Source organism: Berghia stephanieae, chromosome 9 (assembly GCF_034508935.2).
Source record: "Berghia stephanieae isolate SIO BIC M18660-M18661 chromosome 9, UCSD_Bste_1.3, whole genome shotgun sequence".
Taxonomy (NCBI): Eukaryota; Metazoa; Mollusca; class Gastropoda; order Nudibranchia; family Aeolidiidae; genus Berghia; species Berghia stephanieae.
The window spans coordinates 22,157,577-22,182,573 of NC_088368.1; the positions used below are offsets into that span (position 1 = coordinate 22,157,577).

General features: G+C 37.6%; 2 protein-coding genes across 3 annotated transcripts in view; one reads left to right on the forward strand and one right to left on the reverse strand.

Annotated features, from left to right (window-relative positions):
* Positions 1 to 24,997, forward strand: part of LOC144979863 (uncharacterized) — a 99,864-nt gene that overhangs the window by 40,773 nt on the left and 34,094 nt on the right. The window lies entirely within an intron of this gene.
* Positions 480 to 24,997, reverse strand: part of LOC144979862 (uncharacterized) — a 26,486-nt gene continuing 1,968 nt past the window's right edge. The window contains exon 2 of the mRNA XM_078927085.1: positions 480 to 3,233. Coding sequence (XP_078783211.1) covers positions 538 to 3,126 — 2,589 coding nt within the window. The 5' untranslated portion in view covers positions 3,127 to 3,233 and the 3' untranslated portion in view covers positions 480 to 537. The remainder of the gene's footprint in view (positions 3,234 to 24,997) is intronic.

Genomic DNA, 24,997 nt, shown 5'->3' on the forward strand with positions numbered 1-24,997 from the left:
TTGTTCACTTCTTTATCTTGCACTCGCCTTTCATACACCTGTGTTCAGTAGTCCTTTATCTTACATTCACTTTTCATACACACTTTTTCAGTTCATTATCTTACACCGGTGCCTGCTCCTTAATTTCTTAATTTGATATTTTCAAAAGAAAGTCTAAACTGGCCTAATCCAAGTATTCATGAAATACACGAGTGGTAGGATTGACATGAACCATTGAGAAATTGAGACCATTAGATTTTACACGACGTTCGTCTTTTTACTTTTACAAAAGAGCAAACAAATTATAGTAAAATAGAAAGAATGACGATAGCCATTCATCAAAACGGGAAAAATTCAAAGAAACCCCCTAAGACCCATGAGACCTGTGGAGCAAGAATTATCTCCCCTCCCCCCTTAAAAATAAATTCATTTTGATAAATAGCCAAGCATTTCATAATCCTTTTATCACATCTTTTATAATCAAGTCCTCTTATATTATGTAGATTCTATTATTTTATTTTTCTCTTAGTCTAATTCCTCTTTATCCAACAGTTGTAATTAGTTGATAGCGTTACATGTGAAATAGTCGTAATATTTAACATCCCCTTCAGAATCCACCAATGCCAGCAGCTTGTCCGGCGTCACGCTTACGTAACGGACGTGCTGGGAGGGGAAGTAACACCTCAGTAGTTGACCCTCGTAGTTGAGAATGTCTATCCGTCCATCCTTCTTGTCCAACACAATCACATTTCCACATCGATCGGCGCACACCGCATCCGGCCCCTGATACAGTTCTTCCTCGGCGTCCGTCGTGCCGTATTCGAACAAGAAACTTCCATCCGATTTGAACCCGATCACGCTGTGTCTCCCGGGATCGGCGACAAAGAAGTTGTCGTACTCGTCCACGGATATGCAGTGCGGTCGGTCGAACAGCTGCATGTCCAAAGATGACGAGAAAGTATCGTTGGTGATGACTTTGTGAATGGCGCCATTCCTGTCGTACATTGTCACATTCCCGCCCAGTTTGGCAGCGCGTCCCACGTTTGGATTGGTGGAGGCATAACGACTAGAGGTGATGAGGAGGGTTCCCGATGTCATTGCGGCCAGACCACTGAGTCCGAAACTCTCAATATGCGCGTCCACCAGCGTTCGATTGTCCGCTGTCAGCACTTTGACTTTGTACCGGTTTTCACTCCTGGCCACCACCATGTACACTTTACCGTCCGCTGCCACGGAGTGTATGTTGAAATTTCGGTCCAGGTCAAGCTGTCCTCGGACGATGCCCCGTTTTTCTAGAATGTACACTTTGTTGCCCTCGACAGGGGACACGGTTGCCACGACGATGTCCCCTTCAACCGGTGTTACCCCAACGCCTTTGATGCAGTCCTTGGATATAATGTCAGGGAACTGCATCTCTCTGTTGGGTTCTTCCAAATTCTGACAGGGGACGTCATTCTGCAATATGGACGACTGATACGAGGTGTCAGAAGCTGAGGCCATGCTGTCGTTGTGGGTAGAAGGATTTCGCCTCTTGGTTGATTGTGGTACATCCAGGTAATTGGAATGCGTGGTATAACCAGGCCCTCCCCTTCCTCGTACTTCTACGCTTGAGGAAGTTTGACCTATTTTGTAATCATTGTACGGTCCATTGCTGGACGAGGAAAACCGCCTGATTTCTACGCTGAGGACGTCACTGGTGTTGCTGGCACTTAATAGATCACTACTGTCATCCCCCTCTTCCTCGTATTCGTCAAGGTTGGCGAGCTCATTCGCCGGCTCATCTGTGGAGGAGACAGACATGGTACTACGTCGCCTCAATGAGTCTCGTCCCAACGATCCAAGGTCGATGCTTTGTGAAGAGCTAAGATTACCCTTATTTGATTTTTTACTGCTATTACCGTTACTAAGGCTGCTACCACTTTCGTATTGTTGACTATGCCTCCTCCTACTGGAACCAGTTGTCACTGTCTTATCAACGATCAGTTCTCCAAACATTTCACAGATACTCTCCACCCCGACCCTGGGTTCACTGATGACGAATCGATTCAATTCCACCCTCCCCGCTGGGAGTTCCCCCTCACACAACTCCCTCACCCTCCTGCCTATCTGCCTCCTCATTGACACCTTCTCCTCTATGGATCCGAATGTCAAGAGTTTATCTGTCAGGTCTGTCACAGCGTGGATGGAGGCCACATGACGACGCAACACGTTGTGCTGGTCTTGAATAACCGCCAAGTTCTGGGCGTGTCTCTTGTCGATCTCCATGTTCAACATATTTTCATACTCCTGTATCAAGCTCCAGAGCATTTTGCTTCTCTCTTTCGCTAACACTTTCAATTTCTGTTGCTTCTTAGCCAAATAAGTTCTGGCATTGTCCAAGTACGATATTTCTTTTTTCAGTTTGTTCTCATCCTTCTTTAACTGAAGAAGAGGGTCTTTTATTTTTGTCTCAAAGTTCTGAGCAATGGCGCTAAGTTCCGCGCACCTGTGGTCCATGTGGTCTTTGGTGTAACACTCGTTACACGTAGCTATTTCACAATCTACACAATACATTGTACCGATGTCCAGGGCATCGTAGAACTGACAGCACTGGGGGATGGGGACGAATTCCGTCATTCCCGGAGGTGTCGGGCTGTCCTCGTCGTTTTCGCGGGAATGCTCCTCAATGCTTTGCGTTTTGTGACTCGCCGTTTCCTTTTCCGCCAGGTGCTCCATGGAGCACTGGGTGCACATGAACTCGTCACAGTTGATGCAGTGTATGCTGGCTTCCATTTTGGACGAGCCCGTCCCCTCACCGCAACACTGCTGCTGTTGACAGTACTGCACCTCCGTCTTCTTATCCTGGCATATGACGGGGCAACTCAGGCGTCTGGCGAACATGTTGTCGGGGAGCTCCACGTTACCGGTAATCATGTCGTCCGTCTCGGCGTCCGACGGCGGACTGATCTCGGTGAGACAGACGGGGCAGACCAGGTGTCCATCGGGTGCCGTGGAAGCCTCCATGTAGTCGTCGATGCACGCTTTGCAGAAGGAATGGAGGCAAGGGAGGAACTTGGGCTCTTGGTACTCGTCCCTGCATAGCGGGCACCGCAGAAAGTCACGTGGTACCACCTCACTTCCGCTCGTCAAGACTTCTGCTTCCTCCATGTCGGTTGTCCCGAGTTTTTCTATTAGAAAATCTGAGAATAGGAGTTGAGTTTGTGTGGGGCTGCGACAAGAAGGTCGAGATATGGATAAAGCCGTCAGAGGGTTATCTGAAATAGAAATGAGAAGAATTGATTTTAAATTTTAGCTCGTAATGTTTTTAAAATTTGTTTTTGTTTTATGTTTAACCCCCCCCCCCCCTTTTTTTTTTTTTTTTTTGGTTTGCATCTTTATTTGTGAGGCTATGTGGTCTAGTGGTATGACACTCGCTTTCCGACCGACAGGTCCTGGGTTTGAGGCTCTCTCAGCGCATAGTTGAGTCCTTGGAAAGGGCTCTTTACTCACATTCTCTCATCGTACTCGGGTGTAAATGAGTGCCTGGCCGTTAACAGCGTTGTCTCTGTCCGAAAAAAAATTTGTAATATCGCTTAACAGGCGTCAATCATGTCCCGTCCAACATGTGTTGATGCAGGGACCCCGTGTAAAGCGCTTTGAGCACGTTTAGTGGATATTGCACTGTATATAAGCTCAATTTATATGAGTTTTGTTTGTGTTGGCGTGTAGTGTAAGCGTGCTTGTGCTTGTAGATGCTTGTGTGTACGAGAAGTGGTTCTCATCACTTAAAACAAAATAATGTTCATGGGAACTGAATATGTAAAAATAATTTTGTATAAATGTATTTTCTTTTAAATTTGAAATCAACCGTTCGGAGTTGGGGGGGGGGGGGGGGGGAGAGAAATATTTACTTTTTATTATCTACTATATTGCTTTCCTTCTTTCGTTTAGAAATTTATTATGTCGCCATTTTCTGGTATGTGTGTGTAGGAGAAGTGGTTCTCATCACTAAAATCAAAACTGTGTTCATGGGAATTTAAAATGTAAAAATACTTTTTTTTTAAAATTTGTTTTTGAGTTTAAATCAACCGTTGGGAGTGGTGAGGGGGGTGGGGTGGAAGGAGGGGTTGGGGGGGGGGGGGCGAAAGAAATACTTTTTTATTATCTCCTATTACTTTCCTCTTTTTTTTTTTTTCGTCGTTTCTTTATTTAGAAATGTATAATGTCGTCTATTTTTGATGAACGGCCTGGCCTGGCCTGTGTGTCTCGCGTGATTGTTGTTAATCAATGCGTAATCGGACGTGCCTGACGTTTGGCCGCCCCAGTGGAGGTGTCGATATAAAAATATAACTATCGATCCCCGAAGACCCCACCAGTGGTGGGGAAAACACTCGCATTTCACTGGGACGACAAAACTATTAGAACTGTCCTTTTCTTTGAATTGTATAATAACAACCCCCCCCACCCCAGACACACACACACAGCTCTCTCTCTCTCTCTCTCTCTCTCTCTCTCTCTCTCTCTCTCTCTCTCTCTCTCTCTCTCTCTTTCTATTAACGCACGAATTGTCAGCCGGATGCGATATTGTAATGAAAATAATAATAATATAATTAATAATAATAATAATAATAATAATAATTTAATAATAATAGATAATGGTAATAATGATGATAATAATAATAATAATAATAATAATAATAATAATAATAATAATAATATATAATAATATAATGAAAATAATAATAATAATGAAAATAATAATAATAATAATAATAATAATAATAATAATAATAATAATATAATAATAATAATAATAATAATAATAATGAATGATAATAATAATGAAAATAATAATAATAATGAAAATAATAATAATAATAATAATAATAATAATAATAATAATAATAATAATAATAATATAATATATAATGATGATGATGATGATGATGATGATGATGATAATAATAATTATAATTACTCTAATAATGATGATAATAATAATGATGATGATGATGATAATAATAATAATTATAATTACTATAATAATTATAATAATGATGATGATGATGATGATGATGATATTAACAATCCAATATTGATTGCCAATGGTTGAGATCGTTGGTGGAGGTTATTCCTGGAATCGGAACCGTGAAGGGTAACGGCCGGAAGCGTTGCTTGACGGGGAATGATAATTGCTATTATAGGAAAGTGAAATTTATAGAGACAAGAAGACAGGGGGGGGGGGGGGGGGGGGGGGGGAGCGGCCAGGGTGAAATATTGATGAAGTTGCTGTATTGGAACAGGATCGATGTGCCCATTTTTTTCCCCTTTCTTTTGGGTTAATATTTACTCGATTGAGATTTTAGATGCATTGTATGTGACTAATGTTGTGATGATGTTTTTGATGCCCGTTTTATGCTCTTAATGTTTTGATATTGGTTGATTTGGTCGCAGTGTTATTGTTACCTGGGTAAACAATGTCTTGGCTTTTATTAATTAATTAATTAATTATTTTTATAAGAGCCGTGAGGTTTCGATGAAAGGCGGTATAGAAATATGCTTTATTATTATTATTATTATTATTATTATTATTATTATTATATTATTATTATTATTATTATTATTATTATTATTATTATTATTATATTATGTAGTATTGTTATTATTTATTATTATATCATCATCATATCATCATCATCATCATCATTATTATTATTATTATTATATTATTATTATTATTATTATTATTATTATATTATTATTATTATTATTATTATTATTATCATTATCATTATTTTATTATCATTATCATTATTATTATTATTATTATTATTATTATTATTATTATTATTATTATTATTATTATTATTATTTATTATTATATTATTTCTATTATTATTGTTCATCTGCGGTTATTCATGGAAGACTAATTTGTGTGTTTGTGGGAAGAGGGGGGGGGGGGGGGGGGGAGGGCGGGTGGGGAGGTGGGGTGGGGGTTAGAAGGAGAGGATAAACAAACAAAGCAGATGGGGAGTGGACAAGACGTGGTTGTTTAGTTAAGGATCCACATCATAAAAACCGAAGAGAAAATATTTTTAAAAATAAACAAAAATATTAAAAAACAAAAACAAAGCAGAGAAGAAACAGCAACACGTTTGTAAAATTTTGGTCATAAAACATTGTCTTTCTAATGTCCGTCGATTAAAATGACTCTCATCTCGTCAAAAACTCTCAAACCTGGGACTTCAAAGGAAGTCAGCAGTCTTAAGAGTTATTTTGTTTGTTTTGTTTTTTTTTCACAAGATTAGGGTCATTTCTTAAATTTTATCTTCGGCCAAACTCTCAAACCTGGGACTTCAAAGGAAGTCAGCAGTCTTAAGAGTTATTTTGTTTGTTTGTTTTTTGTTGTTGTTGTTGTTGTTGTTGTTGTTGTTTTGTTTTTTTTACAAGATTAGGGTCATTTCTTAAATGTTATCTTCGGCCAAACTCTAATCGGCCTCCATACCGATAACACGTCAACTGTCCATGCCGTTTACGGTGGAATGTGTGCTTGACTGAAAGCGGTCATCAGTAAAAGATTAATGAGGTCATTGTACCGGAAACTCGGGGAAACGGATCGATCGCTACCTGATCGTAAGTAGTCTAGTTGTTGTTTTTAGTACACAGTGCTTATTTGGCTGTTATAGATAGTTCGAAGATGACGTCACTCAGGCCTTTGTTATTGTTTTTGCCATCCGCGTTTGTGAGTTGTTCTCACTAAACTGTATTAACCAGACTATAAAAGATCATGGTTACACAGAGTTTGTGTGTTGGTCCGTTATACTTCCGGATGGCAATGTTGTGAACTCTTTGGCCAAGCGCATTCTATCTATACAGAGGTATAAATATTGATGGGATGCGGTTAAGTGAAAATGCTCACCAAGTCCCGCCCGCAAAAAAAAAAAAAAAAAAAAAAAAAACAAACAAAAAAACGCAATCAACAAAAAACAACTGTGGGTAACAGCGTGGCCTTCGTAAAGTTATAGCCTGACACCGTAGCCATCGTTATGTTATATATAGACTGTATGTCAAAGGACTGCAGTCTAGCTTATTATTGTTTTTGCATCCGCTGTGAGTTGTCGTTACTAACTGTAATACCAAGTTTTTAAAAGGTTAACATGGTACACTCACGATTTGTTTTCTTTTTCAAGATGGCAATTTTGACTCTTCTTGGCCAACGCATTTACGATGGGCCTGATACTGAATCCAAAAGATTGCAGTATTAACGTCAATCTTTGCAAGACACGTGGGTTGTCGATTAGTTAGACCATGAAAAACTTTTTCATGACCTCTTGAACGACAACTCACATGGGTTTCATTATGCGTCAAACTGACAGTCCTTTTGGATTTCAGTGTCAGGCTATAACATAACGATGGCTACGGTAACAGCCTTTAATGTTTATGGATTGAATGGTGTTGACGTTACGTTGTGTTATTGATTAATTCAGTAATCCATTCATTTTGACTGTCAGAGAAGTGATGAATTGTCAAAGTTTCTCCAACCGACTATTGAATGAATCCATATCTATTGAGTTCAGTCCCTTTATTGATGGACAAAGAATAGTCTGTCTTGTTTGAAGAAGAAAAAAATGAATTGTCTGATTTTGTGAGTTTTGTTTACCCATATAGATAGTATGCGCTTGGCTAAGAAGTTCACAACATTGCCATCCGGAAGTATAACGGAACAACACACAAAACATTGTGAATTCATGAACTTTTATAGTCGGGGTAATACAGTTTTGTGAGAATTACTCATAAACACGGATGGTAAAAGACAACAACAAAGACGCGCGTGACGTCAACTTCATTCTATCTATTGAGTTCAGTCCCTTGATTGATGGACAAAGAATAGTCTCAGTTTTGTGGCTTGTTTGAAAAAAAAAATGAATTGTCTGATTTTGTGAGTTTTGTTCACCCGTATAAACGTTTATGTAAGTGTTTTCAAACTGCAATGGGGGGTGTGGTGTGTATGTGTATGTGTGTGTGTGTGTGTGTGTGTGTGTGTGTGTGTGTGTGAGAGAGAGAGAGAGAGAGAGAGAGAGAGAGAGAGAGAGAGAATGAATAATCTACAACCTTAAAATAACCCAAAAACATCGTTGAAAAAATCGATTTTGAATAATAAAATTCTCCATAACCCAGTTGAATTGGGGTATTATTGATGTATTGATCTCTGTCTATACTTTTTTGACGTCACAACGGGTTTGGTGTTGTAAACCAGTCATCCATACAGTCCGTGACAGCTTCACAGTATAGAGCCTTTTGTCTCTGGAAGAGTACTGACTGGAGAGGAGATGGAGAGAGACGGAGATAGAGAGATAGAGAGAGAGAGAGAGAGAGAGAGAGAGAGAGAGAGAGAGAGAGAGAGAGAGAGAGGGGGATAAATGGATATGTGCTTGATTGATAAAATAGTATATGGATGGATAGATCGATATATATATATATATATATATATATATATATATATATTATTTATTATTTTTTTTATTTTTAATTTTTTTTTAAAAGGGGAAGGGCAGATCAGATAGATAGTATAGATAGTAGTAGATATAGATATTATTATATATATATATATATATATATTATATATATATATATATAGATATGAAAGAAGAGAGAGAGAGAGAGAGAGAGAGTATGTGAGAGAGAGAGAGTGTGTTTGTATGTGTGTGTGTGTGTGAGAGAGTGTGTGCGTATGTGTGTGTGAGAGAGAGAAAGGAGAGAGAGAGAGAGAGAGAGAGAGAGAGAGAGAGAGAGAGAGAGAGAGAGAGAGAGAGAGAGAGAGACCAGTGCATACATGATGAATATCCTTAGGGGGATTTATATCGTGTAGTCAGTCAAGTCTTTCTACGAAATGGAACTGTCGGTTTAAGCATAAAGGGGTAATGGTAATGAGATTGGCGATTAGAATCTATTATTAAAGACTACACCCAATACTGTCGTACTCTGGGAAAAAAAACCCGTACTTAAAAATTTGGCCAGAAAACGCGTCCTTCAAATATCGATCGATTTAAATTACCTTCATCTTGGCAAAAACTCTCAAACCTGGGACTCCGCGCACACTATTCTCATTTTGGTTCATAATATTGTTATGTGAGCCAACGCATCGATCGTGAGATCCGTCGAACTCCTGGGTTTGAGAGGTTTTGTTGTTGTTTGTTTGCCAAGTTGAAGGTCATTTAATGCCGAGTGTTCTGGCCACATTTTCGAATACGTGTCTTTCCAGAGTATGGCCGATAACTGGTAGTAGTATCGTTCGGCTACACTTCTATGTTCAAGGTATCAATCCAGGTTCGGAAGTCATCATCACATTTGTTGATGGTTTCAGATCCCCCTTCAAGTTTTGTCTCTGGGCAATCTAGTACGAGGTGGTTTGCATCTTGTGGTGCTTGGTTGCACTTTGGGATGTTGGTGATTCTTGGAGCCCCAATTTGTGCATGTTGGCAGCTGTTCTTGTATGTTTTGACCGTCATATGGTCATATGGCCGATAGCTGGTAATGATGAAACCCTAGCATATTCAAAAATAAATAAATAAATAAATACATTTTTTAAGAGCCCAGATTGACGACAAAAACAATAATTTTTTATTTTAAAAAAAATCTTTTGTTTGAGATTGCTTTATGTCGATAAGTCGGGGGTCAATTTAATTTATATTAACGATATGAGATTAGATACAATTTTATAGGCAAAAGGATTTTTTTAAAAACTGTTTTTGTTCTTGCACGATCCAATAATAGTGCGGTGAACTTTGCGTTTGAAAATAGTGGAAGAAGCTGATTGGCTGGAATGAAGACAAAGAGAAAGATGGAAGGTCGTCAGGGGTTGGATTATTGATCTCATTGATTTTTGGCAAACTGGAGGTCAGCGTAATATATCCATGAGATATAGATAGTTCGAAGATGAAGTCACTGATGTCTTTGTTATTGTTTGTTTTTTTTTTTGCCATCCGCGTTTATGAGTAATGCTCACTGAACTGTATTAACCTGACTATAAACATTCATGGATACACACAGTTTTGTGTGTTGGTCCGTTATACTTCCGGATGGCAATGTTATGAGCTTCTTAGCCAAGCGCATACTATCTATAAGAACTAGTTTTCTGGCCAAATTAATTAAAAAAAGTGTTTGTCATGTCAATGTACGGTAAAGCGAACTTGGCATTTTAAGATACTCTTAGAAGACTAATGTAAATTTTGCTGCTCGAAGCTCGAAGAAATAATTAACAATGTGAAATTGAATGTTAGCTTCAATTTAATAAATGAAAACAGATAATGTGGACATCATCTATTTTCGTTTATTAAATTGAAGCTTACATTCAATTTCACATTGTTATTTATTTCTTAGAAACTACGCAAGCTGGAATGAAGGCGCGGGGAACGAAGTTCAGGGGTGGAATATTGACCTCGGGTTTAAATCTTATTGAGATTTTGACAATCAAGAGGTCAATTTAATTTATCCTCCATGATATGGAAGGAACGAGGTTGACGTCACTCATCTCTGTTGTTATTATTTATAGATCACCTGCAAGTGAGAAGTGTTTTGTTATGATACATTTGACTGGCGCATGTTCTGAGTATTTTAGCATCTATAGATAGTTCGTAGATGACGTCACTCAGGTCTTTATTATTGTTTTTTGCCATCCGCGTTTATGAGTGATGCTTATTAACATGACTATTAACGTTCATGGATACACACAGTTTTGTGTGTTGGTCCGTTATACTTCCGGATGGCAATGTTATGAGCTTCTTAGCCAAGCGCATACTATCTATACGAAAAGGTTTTCTGGCAAAAATTATTTTAAAAAAGTTTTTTTCAGTGTACGTCGAGTTTGGCATTTAAAAAGAGAATCTTATAAACTTATCTGGCTGGAATGAAGAGGAGAAGAAAGAAGGTCAGGGGTGGAATATTGATGAAGTTTCTATCGATATTTGGATCAATCGCCGTGCTGCAAAGCTGGTATTTATTGAATTTGTATTTCAAGGGGAGGCCGCTAGGGCTATTATAATCACGACGATATACTGGAATATAAATTTATTAAGCGTATTGAGCGCTTGCGTGTTCGATACGCGTGGATGGGTCCTCGCTATGAGTATGAGCAATGCTACCTGCCGGAGCTTGGAATTGAAACGGTGAAGAACGTCTTGAGTTATAAAATAGGTGATATAAGGTTAGAGGTGAAATATTGATGAAGTTATATTGGCTTTTTGTATGCAATGGAGAGAGAGAGAGAGAGAGAGAGAGAGAGAGAGAGAGAGAGAGAGAGAGAGAGAGAGAGAGAGAGAGAGAGCGATCTGGAATGATAATATTTAATGTTGGGGTTCAGAGAGATGATGATTGATGTTGGGGGGTGGGGGGGGGGGGGTTTATTCACCTTAACTAGGCCATTCACACATCTCTCAACCGTCCTTAGTGTTTCATTCATCGTGTTTTGTTGATAAAGGGGAAACCCGAAACGTCCACAGTATATAATGTCTTCGTTTAATAAATTGAAGCTTACATTTCAATAGTTATCGTTATTGTTTTCCTCCGAGCTTCAAGCGGCAACGTTTTCATCGTCCACTCGATAATGATAAGGCTACCTTATCGCGGTAGATCGTAACCCTTGCCTAACAAATGGTAAGAAAATCGTCACATTCGTTACGATACAACAAACAGTTGTCTAATTCTAATCACAAAATGTAAAGAAATGCTTTGATTTCAGCTATAAATACTAAACACTGTGTTGTAGACATCATTCTGTATTTTATGCTTGCCACGTCTGTAAACGAATTTCCATTTTTTTTGGGTGAATAAAGTTAATATATATAATAATATATATTATAATTATTATATTATTATTATTAAATTATTATTTATTTATTATTATTATATTATTATTATTTTATTATTATTATTATTATTATTATTATTATTATTTTATTATTATTATTATTATTATTATATATCATTATATTATTATTATTATTATTATTATTATTATTATTATTATTATTATTATTATTATTATTATTATAGAATGCACTTGTTACTTTTTTGTTTGACTAGGAAAAGTCTATTTTTGTGTTGGGTGGGTGGGTGTGAATTTTCGGGGGAAATTCTAAAAAATGGCTGGTACTGGTAGGGGGAGAGTTAAAACGCGATCTGTATATCTTGACGTGTTTTATTTAATCTGTGAACTGTCGAACTCGGGAAAGTCACGCCATTTTAAAATTTGGCCAGAAATCTGGTCCTTCAAATATCGATCGATTTAAATGACCCTCGTCTTGGCAAAATATTCTCCAACCTGGGACTTTATTAAGACTTTGCGAAGTCCCAGGTTTGAGAGTGTTTTTTTTTTTTTTTGCTAAGACGAGGGTCATTTAAATCGGTTGGTATTTGAAGCTCGAGTTTTCTGGCCAAATTTTTAAATCATCTACGTGTCTTTCCAGAGTTTGGCAGTAATTTGACTGGTTAAAAAGCTATTTATTGATCGACGCACGTCCTTAAACAAACTTTGGGTCTGGGTAAGAAGTCGTTAGGATTAGGAAAGGTATCGGGACTTTATATACATTATAATGGTGTACGTATTATCATAATGGCCAATGTTTACCAACCCACCCTCTCCACTCTACACACCTACTACTCGAGCTCATTATATTATTATTGTGCCACAACCATTAATGCAGATATACTCGCTTGAAACTTTAAAAAAAATATTTAAAAATCTTAGTTTAAAAAAAAAGGAGGGAGGGGGGGGGGGGTGATATGATTTTTGATTTAAATCACACGGGTTTTTCTTTTATTTCATGGTGTAATATACCGCTAAATATGCTCAAAGCGCTTTTTCAAGGGGTCCAAGCCAACAGCAACAGTTATATGAATGACAAGGCATAGATGACACACGCATTTCGCCATTGCATGTTCATAGTATGCGCTCAGCTTAGAAGCTCACAACATTGCCATCCGGAAGTATAACGGATCAGCAAACAAAACTATGTGTAACCATGAACTTTTATAGTCTGGATAATAAGTTAATAAGTAATCATGGATGGCAAAAAAATAATAATAAAATCCAAGTAACGTCAACTTCATTCTATCTATACCGGAGTATGGCGAGTGAATGTAAGACATGAGTTGAGTTAATGATTTATTGAGAAAAATAAACATTGTTTATGCAAGTGTGAATGTCTACAAATTCATAATTCTGATCGCCTTGTATTTTGACTTAATATTTTGGGTCAGTGCTATGCCATGGTTTTACGAAGGCTAGGACTAGAGGCGATGGGTCACGAATATATATTGAGATTTTATATAGCGCAATATCCACTAAACGTGCTCAAAGCGCTTTACAAGGGGTCCCTGGCCAACAGCAACATTTAACATATAGGACGGGACATGACGCCTGTTAGGCGATATTATAATTTTTTTTTCGGACAGAGACGTTGTTAACGGCCAGGTACTCATTTTACACCTGAGTATGGTGAGAGAATGTCAGTAAAGAGCCTTCTCCAAGGACTCAACTATGCGCCGAGCGAGGCTCGAACCCAGGACCTTCCAATCCGAAAGCGAATGTCATACCACAAAACCACATAGCCGCACAAATGTGCTTGCAGTTTTGAGAAAAAAAATGGCCGTTGTTTATTCTGTCAAATTTCATACTAGAGGGCGTAGAGGTTAATGATCCATTCTTGTAAACACTGTTACAAACAAGCAACCCCAATCCCCAGGAGTTCATCCTGCGGCTATCTGGTCTAGTCGTATGACACTCGCTTTCGGATTGGAAGGTCCTGGGTTCGAGCCTCGCTCGACGCATAGTTGAGTCCTTGGAAAACGATCTTTACTCACATTCTCTCACGCACCGTACTCAGGTGTAACATGAGTACATGGTCGTTAACAGCGTTGTCTTTGTCCGAAAAATTGTAATATCGCCTAACAGGCAGCATGTCCCGTCCTAAATGTTAATTGTTGCTGTTGGCCAGGGACCCCTTGTAAAGCGCTTTGAGCACGCTAAGTGGATATTGTGCTATATAAATGCTCATTTATTATTATTATTTATTATCCACTTGCTGGCAATTAAAGAATAACAAATAGGTGTGTGACGTCAGTGTGAGAGTCTATGTAAACAGATTGGTGGGACGATGTTATACAATACAAGGTGTGGCTGACTCTCGTGTTGATTGTGTCGTGTGTACTAATTAACTGGTGATGATAAGTCTTAAGTCAGTGCCAGGCACAATTGATCTGGGCAGGTCGATGGTCGATAGGCGATGCCGTTGGTGCTAGGTGACCTGGAAGTTATTGACGGTTGGATGGATGGATGGATGGATTGACGGTTGGATGGATGGATGGATGTTTAGATGGATGGATAGATAGGATGATTGATTGATAGGTGGGTGAGTGGTTGATGGTGGATGGATGGGTGTATGGGATGGATGGATTGGTGGGTGGATGAATGGTTGAATGGATGGGTGTATGGGATTGGATGGATGGATGGATAGATAGATGAATTGGTTGATAGGTGGGTGAAGTGGTTGAATAGGATGGGTGGGTGGTATAGGGATGGATGGATGTGGGTGGGTGGATGAATGGTTGAAAGATGGGTGTATGGGATGGATGGATGGATTGGTCAATGGGTTGGTGGATGGATGTGTTGGTTGATGGGTGGGGGAATGGTCGAGAGGATGGAATGGCTGGCTGGATGAATGGATGGATGGGTTGGTATGCGGATGGATGGATGGATGGATTGATGGGTGAATGTATGGATGGATGTGTGGATAGGAATGTAGTTGGATAGATGGATTGATGGTTAGATGGATGGTTGATTGATGGATCGATTGATTGATTGATGGATAAGTAGGCGGATGGATGGATTGATTAATGAAATGGGAATGGAGGTGATGTTGTTAGATCAGAAAGTTGACAAGTGAATTGCTTTACATATATCATAGTTTGTGGATCGTAGAAGGGAGAGGGGGTAAATGTATTAGAGAGATGCAGAGAGAGAGAGAGAGAGAGAGAGAGAGAGAGAGAGAGAGAGAGAGAGAGAGAGAGAGAGAGAGAGAGAGAGAGAGATGATTGTTATCTGTAGAGCAATTCTATTGTCACGAATGTTGTTCTACACACTCGTCAACTGCCAACCGACCTGTCGTCGCACCCACACCCAGTGCCACCGACCACAGAGCGACCACCAAATAATTACCTGATTAAGCTTATTATCAGTATCGTTGTATTGTGTATTGATTGCGTCGTTTGATTTACATTGATCTCATCTTAAACGGTGTTACACTAGCACTGCCTGCTTTGAAAAATATCCCACGCTGTTACTGTAAGACCCTTCATGTCCTGGAGAAGAATAAAGCAGTCTGGGAGTTATTGGCCTTTGAAATCTCAATTTAAACTCATGTTTCGTGAGTAGATATCAACAAAATCAACATCAATTAACCGGTTGACTTTTGACATGGAATTTGTGACAGAACTTCACACGTGCTCGGACCATTGACCATACTCTGGGTGTAAACTGACCGTTAATGAAACGTTAATGAAACAGTTCTAAGGGCGGAGGAAGACTTTCGAAACGGGTTGACAAAATAAATTGAAACCTGCATGTATAGGGAAGGGTGTGCATCTATACAAAGCCCATATTATTAATATAATGGCCTCTGTCTATAACTATAACGCCTACCTATAGGGAATGAGATTAGCGGAAGAGTAGCGTCCCTTGATTGGACGTCACCCATAGTCTGTGACGTCACCGGCGGAAAAGTTATTAGAGAGAGAACGTCATGTTGGTTGTGCGCATGCGTCTCTTGTCCGATGTGACTTCACCGGCGCAAAAGTTATTAGAGAGAGAACGTCATGTTGGTTGTGCGCCGGTGACGTCACAGACTGTGGGTGACGTCCAATCAAGGGGCGCTACTCTTCCGCTAATCTCATTCCCTATACAAGCACATTACAGATTGGCGGATTCCGTCCTTAATCGCACTCGCATAATATTATGGGCCATGCGAGTCGCTTGAATTTTATTTTATTTTCTTCTGAAGTAAGAAGTTGTCAGATTGTTTTGGCTATGCCCGAAGTTAAAATGATGATATGGAGACGAGAAACCAAGGGCCTTCATGCGTAACGCAGTGTCAAGTCGGTAAAAATAATAATAATGATAATGATAATAATAATAATAATAATAATAATAATAATAATAATAATAATAATAATAATAATAATAATAATAATAATAATAATAATAATAATAATATTATAATAATAATTATAATAATAATAATAATAATAATAATAATATAATAATAATAATAATAATAATAATGATGATGATGATGATGATGATGATGATGATGATGATGATGATAATAATAATAAAAATAGTAGTAATAATAATATTCATGCTGAAAACATATAGCGCTATAACTCCGAGACACCAGACTCTAAGCGCTAAACATGGCAGCTGAGTGTTCTTGGTATGCGTAACCTTAAAAGTTTATTGTTGCTGTTGTTGTTGTTGTTGTTGTTCCTCATTACATCGATTGGCATAAACGAAAGTAGGAATGGAACAAGAATTCGCAATCACTTGCAATCGAAACGTTCATCATCAAGATTTCAAAATTCTCTTGACATATTTGGAAAGCCTATTTTTGGACACATTAAAACACTATTTGAAAAAAAAAAAGAGCTTTTATATACCGCAAGATCCACTAAATGTGCTCAAAGCGTTTTACACTGGGTCCCTGGTCAACAGCAACACGTAACATGTAGGACAGGACATTACGCCTGTTAGGCGATATTACAATTTTTTCGGACAGAGACAACGCTGTTAACGGCCAGGTACTAATTTTACACACGAGTAATGGTGAGAGAATATGAGTAAAGAGCCTTTTCCAAGGACTCAATAACTATGCGGTGAGTGAGGCTCGAACCCAGGACCTTCCGATCCGAAAGGGAGTAGTGTCATACCGCTAGACCACATAGCCACACGAGTGAAATATCGAGAGATCAGCAATTTGGAACAATCTTCGTTCCGCTTCTAGAGTTCACGATATCAATCCGACGTGCACATATTATTATTCTATGCAGGTCAGATTATAACGATCGCAATGAACGGCTTGGTTTAACATTGATGTCAATGAACAGCGATAATATTGCGTTAGGTTGAGAGTATTTATTGCCATTGCACCGGTGGACCCAGAACAATTTGGGTTATCAGACCTGCATATAAGTAAACGTTGTCCCAATCCATTTGAGATTAGACTAGTATAATATATTTTTTATTAAATTCACACGTCTACTACTACTACTACTACTACTACTACTACTACTACTACTACTACTACTACTACTACTACTACTACTACTACTACTACTACTATACTACTATACTACTACTACTACTACTACTACTACTACTACTACTACTACTACTACTACTACTACTACTGCTGCTGCTGCTGTTGCTACTACTACTACTACTACTACTACTACTACTATACTACTACTACTACTACTACTACTACTACTACTACTACTACTACTTCTATTTACTACTACTACTACTACTACTACTACTACCACTACTACTACTACTACTACTACCACTACTGCTACTACTACTACTAACTACTCTACTACTACTATACTATACTACTACTACTACTACTACTACTACTTACTACTACTATACTACTATACTACTACTACTTACTACTACTACTACTACTACTACTACTACTACTACTATACTACTACTACTACTCTACTACTACTACTACTACTCTACTACTACGACTATTACTACTACTACTACTATACTACTACTACATACTACTACTACTACTACTACTACTACTATACTATTACTACTACTTACTACAACTACCACTACTACTACCACTACTACTACCACTACTACATACCACTACTACTACTACTACTACCACTACTACTATTACTACTACTACTACTATCTACTACTACTACTACTACTACTACTACTACTATTACTTACTACTATACTACTATACTACTACTACTACTACTATTACTACTATACTACTACTATACTACTACTACTACTACTACTACTACTACTACTACTACTACTACTACTACTATACTACTACTACTGCTACTACTACTATACTACTACTACCACTACTACCACTACTACTATTACTACTACTACTATTACTACTACTACTATACTACTATTACCACTACTACCGCTACTACTACTAACTATACTATACTACTACTACTACTACTACTACTACTACTACTACTACTACTACCACCACCACTACCACACTACTACCACCACTACTACTACTACTACTACTACTACTACTACTATACTACTACTACTACTACTACTACTACTACTACTACTACTACTACTACTACTACTACTACTACTACCACCACCACTACCACTACTACTACTACTACTACTACTACTACTACTACTACTACTACTACTACTACTACTACTACTACTACTACTTCCACCACTACTCCACCACTACCGCCAGACCGACGTTTCGAGTGTGTACTGCAATTATTTTTTTTAAATATTATAAATAATAGATAAAATAAGAACCCGATAATTGTACTCAGCTGAAAGGCTGTTATCAAAGGCTGTTGTCCTTTAACTGAATCGAGTCAAAATAGATAGCCTAATATTATTCCGTCCCTCTATTCTATTTGAAAGCATTGATAGAATATTTCCCCAGCCATTGTGATTTGATATAATATACATGGATGTATTCTTAGTCTTGTCCGGAGATGCCAAGTACTACGAATAATTCGTAGAATTACGAGTTTTTGGCTCCAGCTACAGAGCTGCATAGGTCTCTTTGACTCAATCAATCTTTGTTGAAAAGGACAGTTTAGCTCCTTAGATCCTATATTCAGGACTTTGGTGTGTTTGTGGATCATTGTGATGTCAAATTATTGAATTGTAAATCCATTTATAGTTAATTATCATTTTTTCCGATTGAAAACTACGAATTTTAACAATTTCGAGTTGGCATCTCTGGTCTTGTCATCACGTAGACAAGTCAACCATACAGTACATCATTGAATGACTGCCAATCAAGCGGAACAACTATACAACATGGATTAATAAACATTATATTAAAAAAAAACAACAACAAGAATACCAGTAGAGAACCTTTAATATTTTCTGAGAAATAAAGGCTAATACGAACAGGCAGCGTCTATTTTAATTATGATTCTACTGTGTCGTGGAAATGAATGAAATGAATCTGGCAACGGGTCATTATAGATAGTTCGAAGTTGACGTCACAGAGGTCTTTGTTATTGTTTTTTTTTGCCATCCGCGTTTATGAGTAATTCTCACTAACCTGACTATAAACGATCATGGTTACACACAGTTTTGTGTGTTGCTTCGTTATACTTCCGGATGACAATGTTGTGAATCCTAAGCCAAGCGCATACTATCTGTAGGAACCATCATTATGGCCCAGCAGATTTTATAAATAATCATTTGAGTCAATGGGTGGTAGAATTACACGTACTTAAGAAAAGGTTTGCAAGTTATTCGTATATCATTGTGTAAAAAATAGTTTTTATAATTATTTTTTTAATTTGTCAGTAATTCAGTGTTCGTTGACAGAAATTTAACATGGGCTGTATGTACGGAACAATTTTGACCTCCAAGAAAATAAAAGTTTTAAAGAATAGATATATGATATTGATGATATGCGTTTAGTTAAATAAAAAGTCACAACAGCCGCCAGCAGGATATAATGTACCAACAAAACTATGTGTAATCATAAACGTTTATAGAGAACTAGTCATAACAATGGCTGGCGAAAATGAATCACATAGAGCTGAGTGACGTCAATTTCGTTCCTTCGATAGTTGAATAAGATAAACAACTAAACAATTAGGGGAATGCGTATCTCACCGATGGTGTCTCTGAGTTGTGTTCAAAACAATGAAACAACTATAGATAGAATGAAGCTGACGTCACTCAGCTCTTATTAAAAGTTGAAGGCTGGTTTTCCAAAACTCGTTAAGTCGATTTTTTCTACATTTTGAGATTTTCCATCCTTGAGATAAATTGAAATGTACATTTTATTGTAAGCATCATTTGACACCAGAAGTTCCCTAGATTTGTGTGAATTTGAAGTTTGAATATGATTAAATTATAGACTGAATGAGAAATTTTGGATGAAATAATCCTCAATTTTCTAGCTCAAAATGGGAAAATGCGGAGTTTTGTAAAACCACTCTTCAATTGGTTTTAGAGGGACAATTCGGTGATTAGTTTTCACTGAATTATATCAGATTATAACTGTTCAAGGTTGCACAAAACTCTATCATCATCATCATCATCATCATCATCATCATCATCATCATCATCATTATCATTTTTATTTTGGTTGGTATTATTATTATTTATGTTCAAATCCCGTAGATACGAATTTTATCGGTTCGAGTGGCAGGTCTGGAGGTGATGATCAGACCAAAGCCAATTCCTCACTCATATTATAATATTGTATTTATTATCATCTCTGAATTATCCCTCAAGACATCGACCAGACAAGAAAATGAAGATTGATGGAAGAATGGACGGTGACGGCAGTCTTTTTGGACTGGTTCTGACGACGTTGCTCTATTTGGTGGTTTACACTGTCAATAAGCGTTGGTGAATAGACGTTTGTCATTCATTTTACAGAGATGCTCACCAACAACATTTTAAATTGATGCATTTAAAAGGAGTTCAATTTATTAATTCATTGATAATAATAATAATAATAATAATAATATAATAATAATAATAATAATAATAATAATAATAATAATAATAATAATAATAATAATAATAATAATAATATAATACCAAAAACAATAATAACAATGATAATGACAATAATAATAATTTAAAAAATAATAATGATGATGATGATGATGATTATAATAATAGTAAAAATATTTAACCCATGGCTAAGTATGAAGTTACGCTTTAAACATGTTTATTGCCTTTTGGTGGGAGAGGGTAAATATGATTTATCGACAAATAAAGTAGAAAATTACATGCCAAAATTGAGGGGGGTGGGGAGGGGGAGAATAAGGTTTATTTTTCTTGTATTCCCCCCCCCCCCCCCCCCCCCCCCCCCCCCCCCCCCCCCCCTGTCAATTTTGGCCTGTTATTTTCTACTTTATTTGTCGATAAATCATATTTACCCTCTCCCACCAAAAGGCAATAAAAATGTTTAAAGCGTAACTCCCCCCATTGCATCTCCCCTCCCCTCCCCGTCCGTTCCTCTATTGGAATTATGACACTATTTATAAGGTAAGATCTGTAAACAGCTATTTTTATTTCATTCACCCGAGCCCCTCGCCGTTCAACGATGGTATTATTTGTACAATGCCATTGTGATTGTATGTAGACTGTTGATTGTGAAAAGTTTTGATCAGATGAATTGTTTATAATAAAACGGGAACGTTATATATATATATATATATATATATATATATATAATATATATATATATATATATATATATATATATATATATATATAATTTATCTGATCAAAAACTTTTCACAATCAACAGTCTACAAAAGTACACCTTGACATTGTATTAATAACACACACACACACACACACACACACACATATATATATATATATATATATATATATATTATATATATATATATATAATATATAACACAGATTAATTAATTAATTTTTTAATCGTTTTATTTTTATTACAATCAAAAAATCAACGATCGATAAGTTTTGATAAAGCGCAATATCCACAACAACACTTGATATATAGGACAGACGCGACACACCCGTAAGGCGATTTTGCATTTTATTTTTCAACAAGAAACAACGCTTTTATCGGCCAGGCACTCATTTAATACGATGAGATAATGTGAGTTAAGGGCCTATTCTAAAGACTCAACTCAACTATTAATTATTTTTTTTAAAATTTAGCTTTATATAGCGCAATATCCAATAAATGTGCTCAAAGTTCTTTACAAGGGGTCCCTGGTCAACAGCAACATTTAATATGTAGGACGGGACATGACGCCTGTCAGGCGATATTACAATTTTGCGGACAAAGACAACGCTGTTAACGGCCAGGTACTCATTTTACACCCGAGTACGGTGAGAGAATGCGAGTAAAGAGCCTTTTCCAAGGACTCAACTATGCGCGAGCGCGAGACTCGAACCCTGGACCTTCCGATCCGAAAGCGAGTGTGATACTACTAGACCACATAGCCGCATATAAACTGACGCTGAGTGACGTCAAACTATAAACCCCCTCCCCCGCGTCCCCATAGTGGGAATCGAACTTCCGACTTATAGGCCATAGGCATAGCCTCATACCTCAAGACCACAAAGCCGCATTCAATGACTCAATGAATGAATCAATGAATGAATGAATCAATCAATCAATCAGTCAATCAGTCGATCGTTAATGTAGATTTCCACAGGCTTTGACAAGGGTCAAGGCTCAGGACTCAAGGCGACTCATGGCATTGCTGAATCTTGGTCCATTTGCCTTACGTTTTCTCACTATAATATGAATGTCATGAACGAAGAATAATCTCGATAAGCTTGGAGTTCCTATCCTATCCTGTCTTACTATGGAATAACACCTATTTAAAATTTTGGTCAGAAAACTCGTCCTTCATACAATGACTCATCTGGGCAACCAAATAAAAAAAAAAAAAATCAAATCAAATAAAATAAAACTTGGGACTTAAACATTAAAAAAACAAAAACAGATCTTGATCTTACCCCAATGCCTGCTCCATAATTTGTCTACTTGATTTAGTTGACTAAGGAGCCTTTCGCGTCCCTGTTTAGGGACTTCGATACCTCGGCTACCACCGCCAGCTCATGTTTGAGTTTCTTCCAACATCGATGTTGGGCAATGCTATCTCCCTCGGAATAAACAAACAAACAAACCACAAACAAAAACAAAACAAAACGAAATAATTTTTTTAAAACGAACAAAAAACAAACCAATGCAGAACAAAAACAAAACAAACAAATAAAAAAAAAACCAAAAAAAAAAAAACCAAACAATAACACAGCTTTTTAAAAATAATGACTAGAAATTTGAATTCACATATCGATAGATTGATATGTCTCTTCAACTCTAACTTCTCTAAAATGTCAAAAATACCTGTTGTTTTTGTTTTGTTTGTTTGTTTGGTTTGTTTTGGTTTTTAAAAATTTAATAAAGAAGTCTCAGTTTGAGACTTTTGACAATTATAACATGATGGCAGAACTCTAAATCAATCGATTTTATCCGGCCAAATTTTTAAAACTGTTTTCTGTTAGTGTATGACACCCCCCCCCTTCTCTCTCTTTCTCTCTCTTCCTCTCTCTCTATATATATCTATCTCTTTCTCTCTCTCTCTCTATCTGTGTGTGTGTGTGTGTGTGTGTCTATCTCTATCTTTCTCTATCTTTCTCTATCTCTCTCTCTCTCTCTCTCTCTCTCTCTCTCTCTCTCTCTCTCTCTGTTATTCTCTCTAATAAATAATATCTAACTTCGCGGGGTAACGTTTTATTAATGGTGTTTTACAATGATTATTTCTTGTCCATGACATGACGGCACTTCAAAAGCAGCAAATCCGAGCACTCGAGTCATTTTAATCTAACTGGGATCAAAGGGTCGACAGACTGTTATCGTCATTGGGTATCGTGGAATGCTGTACTTGTTCTCTCTCTCTCTCTTTCCTCTCTCTCTCTCTCTCTCTCTCTCTCTCTCTTTCTTTCTCTCTCTCTCTATCTCTCTCTCTCTCTTTCTTTCTTTATTTCTCTCTCTCCGTCGCTGTCACTCTCTCTCTCTCTCTTTCTCTCTCTCTCTCTTTCTCTCTTTCTTTCATTATTTCTCTCTCTTTCTCTCTCTCTTTATTCATTTCTCTCTCTCTCACTCCCTCTCTTTCTCTATTTCTCTCTCTGTCTCTCTTTCTCTGTCTCTCTTTCTCTCGCTCTCTCTCTTTCTTTATTTCTCTCTCTCTCTCTCTCTCTCTCTCTCTCTCTCTCCCTCTCTCCTTTCTCTCTCTCTCTCTCTCTCTCTCACCCCCCCTCCCCCCTTTCGCCCTCCCCCTTTCAAGAATTATCTGATTTGTTTTGAGTTTATGATTTAGTTTTTCAATCAGAATCATTATCTCCCGAGTTTGTGGCGGTGTTGTGGTGCGCCTATGGTTGAGTCGGATAGAATGCGTGTCCTCTAAGTAACAAAGTCAAGCCTGGTCTAGCGCAGTCAGGGATAGGATGAGTGACATTGATAGCATGAGCAGAACCTGCCTCCTTATACCCTTGCAAAGTGTTCTTTACACAAGAGAGGGAGGGAGAGAGTGAGTGAGAGAGAGAGAGAGAGAGAGAGAGAGAGAGAGGGAGGGAGGGAGGGGTAGATTTCAGGTTATAAATATGATGTAGACTAGACTTGAGACAATGCGTTACCCCACTTGAGTCAGCAGGGGTCAAGGCTGTGATAGATCCTTAAGAAGCTAGAATAAAGCGACTTAGATAACCACGCCTGTCGGACATTTGACATAATGTAAACAATGGCAGTGATTGGTAAACATAGCGAACTACTCATGTTTTACTATCGATGGGAATATTTCTAAGTAATACTCGTATAACCACTGTTCTCGCGCTTGATCAATAGAATCAACACAGAAAACTATGTGTAAACTTAAGCGTTTATAACCTGATCGAGAAAATTGTGTGATTAGTCACCCATAATATGGCGGTTAACAAAAATAACAATGATCAGATAGAAGTGGATTTCATTCACGTTATTGTTTATAAACAACAATGTTTGTCCGAGCACGTGTGAAGAAGGTGTGTCACAAATTCCATGTTTTGATTGGTCAAATATCTACTGGTTAATTCTAGATAGTTCCGCATAACATGGCTTTCTCTTATAACAAGTAATGCACCGCGAACGGTATTGATCATGCAATGTGGAACGCTCCATAGAAGTAACGAAATTGACGTCACTCAGCTTTT